The sequence below is a fragment of the Onychomys torridus genome, chromosome 4 (genome assembly GCF_903995425.1).
Source record: "Onychomys torridus chromosome 4, mOncTor1.1, whole genome shotgun sequence".
In the NCBI taxonomy this organism is placed as follows: domain Eukaryota; kingdom Metazoa; phylum Chordata; class Mammalia; order Rodentia; family Cricetidae; genus Onychomys; species Onychomys torridus.
The window spans coordinates 20,340,493-20,349,551 of NC_050446.1; the positions used below are offsets into that span (position 1 = coordinate 20,340,493).

General features: G+C 45.0%; 1 protein-coding gene across 1 annotated transcript; it reads left to right on the forward strand.

Annotated features, from left to right (window-relative positions):
• Positions 1–246: 246 nt before the first annotated feature.
• LOC118581727 (sperm motility kinase X-like) lies at positions 247–3,165 on the forward strand. The gene has a single exon (XM_036184208.1). The coding sequence runs from the start codon at positions 247–249 to the stop codon at positions 3,163–3,165; it is 2,919 nt and encodes a 972-aa protein (XP_036040101.1).
• The last annotated feature ends 5,894 nt before the right edge of the window (positions 3,166–9,059 follow it).

Consider the following 9,059-nt stretch of genomic DNA (forward strand, 5'->3'; position numbering starts at 1 on the left):
TTGTATTTTAGTTTCCATTTCATCAATTTCTGCTCTGGACTTGACCATTTCTTCTATTTCTTTTGGGTTTGGCTTGTTTTTGTTTTCCTATAACCTTGACATGCATCATTAGGTTATTTTGGACATCCATCATATTTTTTAACTGCAGAAATTTATAACTATAAATGTTTCTCCTAGACTCACTTTTGATTAATTTTTATCTTGCATCAGTAGTTGGTGTTGGTACGAGCATTTATATCAACAATGATGAAGAAGTTTGAAGTGGCTCAAGGCAAAACCCTACAGCACATCTCCTTTGACGAAGAGGCTTTAACAATACACTATGAAATACTAAATACTCTTGGCCGAGGATCATTTGCAGAAGTAAAATTGGCTAACCATCTACTCACCCAGACAAGGGTAGCAATAAAAGGTCTTTCAAAAGGTACAAAGAACATCTTCATCAAATCAGAAATTGAAATAATGAAATCTCTAGACCATCCCAATATCATTAAACTTTTGCACATAATTGACACCACAAATAACATTTATATGGTTATGGAACATGCCTCAGGTGGAGAACTAATGGACAAGATTTTGGAGTCTGGCTACCTACCAGAGGAGGAGTCCCGTAAGGTATTTAAACAGATGGTATGTGCCCTCCAGTATTGTCACAGGAAAGGGATTGCTCACAGGGATCTAAAGCCTGAAAATATATTAGTGGATGGCAAAGGCAATATAAAACTCAGTGATTTTGGACTGGGCACCAAGCTTATCATGGGGCAGAAGCTGACACATTTCTGTGGGACTCTTCCTTATTGCGCCCCAGAACTCTTTAAACGTGAAGGCTACGATGGCCTAGCAATCGACATCTGGAGCTTGGGGGTTGTGCTATACTTTATGTCGACAGGGTGCCTCCCTTTCATGGGAGTTACCATTGAAATACTAAAGGAGAGAATCTTGGCAGGAAAGTACTCTGTTGAATTCAAGTTGTCACCTGAGCTTTGGTATGTTGTTGCTAAGTTGTTAACTGTAAATCCCGAAAAAAGACCAAGGATAGATGACGTTGTGGGCTTTCAATGGCTAAAGCATGGAAATGAAGTTCTTCCCAACCCCTTTAGAAAGAACAATGAGGACAGCTACCCAGACCCCAGTGTGATGGGCATCATGGGCATCATGGGTTATAAGCAAGGAGAGATAATGGAAGCTTTATGGGAGAATAAGTTTGATCAGGTGATGGCCACCTACTTGATTCTTAGGCAGCAGTCACTCTGGGAAGACAGCTTTATAGAAGATCCTCAGTTCAAGCAGTCTTCTGGATCCTTGAACCTTACAGGTCCTCCCACGATACCAAAAGTGACTATAAAGAGGAGATCTAGTGTCCCCATCCTTCCCACTTCTTCCATTGTGCCCATTCTACCTGAGAGTCCTGAGAACGACAAAAAGGGGAGAACGAGGTACAGTGTGCCTCCCACCCTGAACTGCCCTAACAAGAAAACAGCCTCAGTTCACAGAATTCTCCCGCAGTGTGTACATGAGGCTAGTTTCATGAACAGCACTTGGGGGGATTCAGAGAGCTCTACTAACACTTCTGATGAAATATGGTCTTTATTGTGTTCCATACTGAAAAGATATTCCAGCCTGTCATCCCTGGATATGTCCGAAGCTAGCCTTAACATATCAAAGTACAAGGTGTCCTCACAGGATGTTTTATCTCATCACACCTCTAAGGAGGAAATTCAGTGCAGAGACATCAGCATATCAGATGAATACACCTGCTCATCTATCTCACAAACCTCACTTCAGGAGGACTTCAGAGGACAGCCCCACAGTGTGGCTATAGCTAGTCTGAGCTTTGAAAAGACCACCAGCTCATCTCTTTCACAAAGCACATCTCAGGAGGATCTCAGTGCACAGCCCCACAGTGTGGCTATAGCTAGTCTGAGCTTTGAAAAGACCACCAGCTCATCTCTTTCACAAAGCACATCTCAGGAGGATCTCAGTGCACAGCCCCACAGTGTGGCTATAGCTAGTCTGAGCTTTGAAAAGACCACCAGCTCATCTCTTTCACAAAGCACATCTCAGGAGGATCTCAGTGCACAGCCCCACAGTGTGGCTATAGCTAGTCTGAGCTTTGAAAAGACCACCAGCTCATCTCTTTCACAAAGCGCATCTCAGGAGGATCTCAGTGCGCAGCCCCACAGTGTGGCTACAGCTAGTCTGAGCTTTGAAAAGACCACCAGCTCATCTCTTTCACAAAGCACATCTCAGGAGGATCTCAGTGCACAGCCCCACAGTGTGGCTACAGCTAGTCTGAGCTTTGAAAAGACCACCAGCTCATCTCTTTCACAAAGCACATCTCAGGAGGATCTCAGTGCACAGCCCCACAGTGTGGCTACAGCTAGTCTGAGCTTTGAAAAGACCACCAGCTCATCTCTTTCACAAAGCGCATCTCAGGAGGATCTCAGTGCACAGCCCCACAGTGTGGCTACAGCTAGTCTGAGCTTTGAAAAGACCACCAGCTCATCTCTTTCACAAAGCGCATCTCAGGAGGATCTCAGTGCACAGCCCCACAGTGTGGCTACAGCTAGTCTGAGCTTTGAAAAGACCACCAGCTCATCTCTTTCACAAAGCACATCTCAGGAGGATCTCAGTGCACAGCTCCACAGTGTGGCTACAGCTGGTGAGGGATATGAAAAGACCAGGTCCTCTCTCTCACTAGCTGCACCTCAGGAGGATCTCAGAGGACAGCCCCGCAGTGTGGCTACAGCTGTTCAGGGATATATAAAGACCAGCTCAGCTTTCTCAAAAACTGCACCTCAGGAGGATCTCAGGGCACAGGCCCACAGTGTGGCTATAGCTGGTTCAAAGAACAACATGAACGCACAGGATAGAGCACCTCCATTCTCCATCATGGAGCCCCAGGATGAGGGTCCCATTGTACAAGAAAAAGACCTCAGCCCATCCTCTCCAGAAACATCCCAGGGACACCTCAGTGGCCGGAGCCAGACTGCACCCAGGGCCCCCTTTAGAAAGCGAGTTTGGAAGACCCTACAGAGCAGGGTTATAAAAGGCCTGAGAAGTTTATGTTGCTGCTTATCAACAGAAAAGAGGGAGCGCCTAGGCCGCAACAAAATCCTGGCTGTGAGCTTAAAGGGCCAGGGAAGCAGCCAAGGCAACAGGTAGGTGGAGAGGCTACAATTCGCTTTCGTATCTAGGCCTTTTTAAAAATGATGTTCTTTTCTTTAAAGAAAAAAAATTATTTACTACATGTATGTGGAAGTTAACTTGCAGGAGTCAGTTCTGTCTTTATACCATTTGAGTCCTAGGGAATGAATTAAGGTCCCCACGCTTGGGATCAAGTACCTTTCCTCACTAAGCTGTATGCTTTTAAATAAATTATAGGAGTAGGTGATAATATATTATCACACCAGAAAGCAAACCCCACAGTATCCTTGCTGAGAAACTTGACGTAGATGTAGACAGACAGCAGAGGATAGTGGCCGAGGCTGGGCATGGATGAGGAGAAGGGTTGCTGAAGAGAGCAATGGGGCAGGCGCTCAGGAGGGATCCGACTCAGGGCCCAGCACTGCACAGGGCCAGCACAGCCAAGCAGAAGACCTGCATATTGTCCTAAGATGCCCCTTTCTTGTTTCTGTTTCAAGTGCTGTTGGAGGCACTGTGGTTCCCCTAAGCTGAAACCAGAGAGTGGAGAGCAGCATGCTGAGGATGCACACAGCCCGCCACGGAAAGCCAGGTAGGAAGTTCAGATGGCTGTGTGCCATGGGAAGCTGTGTTCATATCACAGGCTAAAACTAGGGGCAAAGTGTTCCTGTGTCTGCAGATGAAGACTGGGGAGGAGGGAGGATGCCACAGCCTTCTCAGTTCACGTAGACTCTGAGGACTGATAAAGGATTCTGGGAGGCAGATCTGACAGACTTGTGAGCCTCCCGACTCTCCCTTGTAAGTAGGTTCATGATGGCTGGCGGTGCCACAATTGTGCGAGTAAAGTGAAGCACTCTGTAGGACCAGAAATCTTTTAAACAAGTATCCACAGAGTGCTGTGATCATTAGGAAAACAGGCCTCAGAGCAGCTACTTGCTCTCGTCAGTCCAGCTACTTGTCTCCAGGTGTGTGAACCATTAGAAGAGACAGCAGTACTGGAAGCAGAGGAGGACCCCAGAGGGCCTGACCAGATTGCATGAGTTGGAGCTGACCAGGTTGGAGCCAGAAACAGAGGAATGCGTCTGCAAAAAGTGTGCATCTTGTGCTCATTTGGGAAGGTAGAGTGTGTGGGAACAGGTGAGTCCATTAGCTATGGTGTAGCTCTCAGCCCCATCCTGGCCTACTAGACAGCTGGCTTCCTACCCAACAAGATCCAGACACCTTCACAACTCCCCCCAGCACTATTATTGGTGAACCTGCTTGTTGCTTTGCAACCTGAGCCATATGGATGCACTCTTCTGTACTCTATCTGGACAGACAGAAACACACACACATACACAGACAGACACACACACACACACACACACACACACACACACACACACACTTCTCTCAATGTACCTTGTGCACAGTTGACACTAGTGAAGTTTGCTTGAACTGGAGAGGACTCCCATTCCAAGGAAGGTGATTTCATATTCCATGTGATTTCCCTCCTGGAAACGCCTCAGATTCCTCTAACTCAGCTTGTTCCTGTCTCCACCCCCACCCCTGCTCTACACTTACCACCTTGCTCTACTGCTTCGCAGGAGCCACGTGAAGCCAGCACATGCCATGGTGCACCATTTGCTCAGGGCATCCGGTCCTGTGCAAGGTAAGACCCACCAGCTGTGCTTTGAGTGCAAGCAAGGTGAAGTCTGGAGTGTTTACAGTTGGATTCAGAGATGGAGCTGGTTCCAGGTATGATCTTGGATAGAACCTGTTGATGGAAAAACAATGGCAACCCCCAGCTTGACAGTGAGGGCTGCCTCTGGGTGGCTCATGGGCTCCTGCCATATTCCTACCTCCAAAGATAACTCAGAGACACTTAAAGGGATTTAAGGGGTCATATTCATACCTCTCTTTAGGCCCACACTGTAGTACACCCCAAAACCACACTTTAGTACATCCCAAGATACTATTTTCAACACAAAGATCCCAGCTGTTTTCTTTCTGACATCCTACAGGGACGTTGCTGTTGCTGAGGATTTATGTCCCCAGGCAGCAGGCTGGGGAAGACCTTTGCTGCCTGTATGACCTTATGTTGGGGCCACCAAGGAGACTCCTAGGACTACACTCAGCAAGGGGCATTTTCAACTGGATAGTGCTTAGAGCAGGAGATGCCACTCAAGCCTTAACACACTGGATGGAAGAGAGACACACAGGTGATGCTCCTCTACTCAGGCTGTGGGGAAGACATGATTGGTTATAGGATGATGGACAACTGAACATTTGGTAATCTTACCAAAATGCCTCATTATCAGGTCTCCTTGATGGAAGAGGCTTCTTCTGACTGACAGAGAAGTTGGGCCAGAGACTTGCAAGCAAATGGACTAAGAGGAACAAGGGAAAATGTCTACTGATCGAGGTAGCACCCAGGCCCTTGTACTAACCCCTTGTTTTAGGGGAACAGTGTCTGAGGCAACTCAGAGACTTACCTCACTGAGGGCGATGCCTCTCTGTCCTGGCAGGAGCCATGTGAGAGTCCCCTACTGCTCAATCCCCTCCATCTACTGTCTAGAGTCATTTGTTGTTACTGTTCCTTGATCACCTAGGCAGGGACACTAACTCTCCATCAGAAATACTGCCAGCTGCAAGGAACAGACATAGAGAACACTAACAGTAATTTGAGGGCTTTTTATAGTGGGGCCCTTTTTGGAGGGTGACATCAACCAATACCTGGAGAACTGAACCACAAAGACAATCTCTAAGAAAAAGTCATAGACAGTGAAAGCTGAGTGACTGTTGTCTTTATGCATTGTGTATCCAGGTGAAGATCAGCTATCGAGGATATGCTCAGAATGATGAGCATAAGATTGCTCTGCTGAAGTGTTACCAAGAAAGAAGGCACCAGAAAAAATGATATATGGCACAAATATCCTTGAATAAAGAGACCATTTTGTTGCTACAATAAATTCCTTTGTGTATTTGAACCACATGCTCTGATGTCCTTATTTATACCTATATGAATATTTTGATAGTGGAATTGGTCAGCATGTCTGTCTTCTGAATGCACCGTTTCTCCCTATGGTGAGAGCAGCACTAATTCTCCATGATGCATTTGGTCTTCATTCTGTGCACTGGATCTCTGCCCTCTTCCTCCTACATATTGCTGTTTCTACATCCTAGAAACATCTCTCCATCCCGCTATTATCACTAATGGAGAATTTTGTTTTAGGCTCCACATATGCAGTATTTCTCTCTTTTAAGGGTGATTTTTCTTAGCATAATGTCCTTCAGGTTGGCTCAAGTTGACCACAAGTCTCAGTATCACTCTCCCTTTCTTTTTCTGAGACATGGTCTCAGACAGAGAGAAGAAAGAAAAATGCAGAAGGTAGATACCAGATTTTTCCTAGGGGTCTGCCCTAAGAAGATTCTTCCCAGAGTCCTGGGGAAGATGCTATGTCCAGTGTGGGTTTACCTAAGGGAAAAGAATCTATTTACACCATTCTCTTTTGTCCATTTACTTTATTTCTCTAAGACAAAATTCTATCTATACAGCTTCAGTTCTGTCCTGACACTCAGCTCCTCTCTGTCCCTTCTTTGTCTGTCCTCTCATAGTTTTAGTAAGCTCCTATGCTTTGGATCTCATCTTTGTCTTCAGATTCTCCATCCATGCTCTTTTCTTCTCTTCCTACTCTCTTGACCTAATCCAATCTTTATTCTCTACAAAAGACCTGCCTTGTTCCTTTCTCTTCTGCCACAAGACTCTCAAGAATTCAGCCCCCCCCCCACTTCACTCCAACCTGGATCTGCAAAAATCTTTTGTTCTGACTCAAATGCTCTGAAATGCCATTTGGCCAGTCTGAGCAAGGAAAGTCTGAGCTTCAGTTGCACAAGAAAACTGACTATTCATCTACAGTTTGCCTGTTTCCTAGGCTCTGTAGGGGTGTTACCTAGTAGATTAACAGAATGTCTGAGAAGCTTAACTGTTTGCCATATGGTCTAGTAGTATATGAGTGCACAAGAATTTCAGAACAGAAGATAGCTGGTGTATATAAAAAGCTGAATCACAACAAATATTCCCTGATAAATGGCTTCCCTCTAGAAAATTTCCTTGATATTTTTAGGTATAGCTTTATTATATACAGTTGAATCTCTATAATATATTCTTGCAGCTCATAGCAGGTGGATACCTAGTATTCACTTCAAATTTGCTTGTCCTCTTCCCAATTATCTATTAACTAATCAACAATAAATATTCATGAAGATGCTGAAACAGGAAACTGGTCCCTTTATTAGTTCCTAAAATGTATAGTGGGTAGATATGAGCTCTGTTTAAGGAGTAATGAATGCTTTGTACAGCATTTGTCTACAAAAGAGCTGGGGGAAACACAAGAAAGTCTATAAACAGAAACAGCTGTCTATCACCTTCTGACATTTGAAAACTTAATGCCATTTAATTGATACTGTTGGATTGTTGTGTTTTTATTAGAATTTTCAGATTTAGGTGAAAGCTTAGATGACTATAAGACTGAAATTAGCATTGTATTCACAGTTGTAAAAATCCAGAGAGTATGGGGTCAGAAAGATTGGTTAAGAGCACCTCCTGCTGTTGCAGAAGGTGGATGTCCAATTCCTGGCACCCATACTAGGTGACTTACAAACAACTGGTGTAATTTCAGCTCCATATGTTCAACATCTCTGGCCTTCATTCACATGTACACTCCCACTAGACACACATGTAAGTGTAAGGGAGGGAGCAGTAAAACATTGAACCAGGCCACTCCACAGGTGGAAAGAAGGTTTATTTGAGGACTTCAAAGTTGCCATGGTTACTTCTTAGGGGCAAAGAGAAGCAAAAATCATTTTCAGGAGTCCAAAGCTGCTATAACTACCCCCTGGGTGGAAGAGAGAATAACAAAATGGTAAGGAAGCTTTGTCTATTTTAAAGAAGTGGGGGAGGTGTGCAGGCCAGAAGAGCCCAGAAGTTAAAAGTAGTGGTGAAGGGGTTTGTGGGCCAGAAGAGACCAGGAGCCAGCATGGAACTTTGATATGTTAAGGGTATGTGCTAATAGGGACCTAGATACCTCATTTGCTGAGTTAGGGGGAGATAGGAGAGTGATAGCTCTTCCTTGCAGACAGAAATCCATTTCATAGGTTTCTGAGAAGAGCTGAGTGTACACATCAGTAATCCTCTGTTGAACCTATCAAGAGTCTAGGCTGAGCTCTGCACAGACTGTCATTTAGGACATTGTCAGTAACACTGTAGTTGAAGGGGGTTTGAGACTTAACATTTCAACCTTTTGTTGATGATAGGGGCTGATTGTAGTTATCATCTGACTTCTTTAAGTTAAAATGGGATATTGTTGTGGATTGAGGAAGATTGGAAATTAGGCCTGTCAAAGGTTGAGGGTGAGGAGGCAGGTAGGTGGGTGATAGTAGAAGACCCAGGGAAATTTTGTCACAAGTGTCTAGTTTACAGATCACTAGGTAATTTTGCCAGTTTTCTCTGGCAAGAACCTGCAGAGATAGAGAGCAATCATGGTTATGTGGCACAAAGAGACTCCACCTCGGACCAGCTTCAAGTTTGGCCACATTGATACCTGGGCAGAGAACTGTCCCACACTTCACCTGCTGCCAGGCCGTTCTCAAACTGTGAACAGACAAAACAGGAAGGTCAACCACCCTTGTCCTAAGGCTTTAGTGGAATGTCTGAGTCCAAGGAGGAAAGAGATTCAAGGAGACAGGCAAAGGGAGGGGTAGGAGGAGTCAAGAGACCCAAAGTAGAGTGCTGCAAAGGAGTCAGCCTCTGGAGGATGTAGTTTGTGAGTCAGCTCATGTAAGTCTTTAATCTTCACTTTCACTTGGCCAGATTGTCTCACATAGAACATTCTTCCTCAGCATGTTGATGGCTTACTGGTTTGGGAAAATTTTGC

Coding starts and splice junctions, on each gene's coding strand:
- LOC118581727 (XM_036184208.1), top strand. CDS start 247: ATGAAGAAGTTTGAAGTGGCTCAAGGCAAAACCCTACAGCACATCTCC.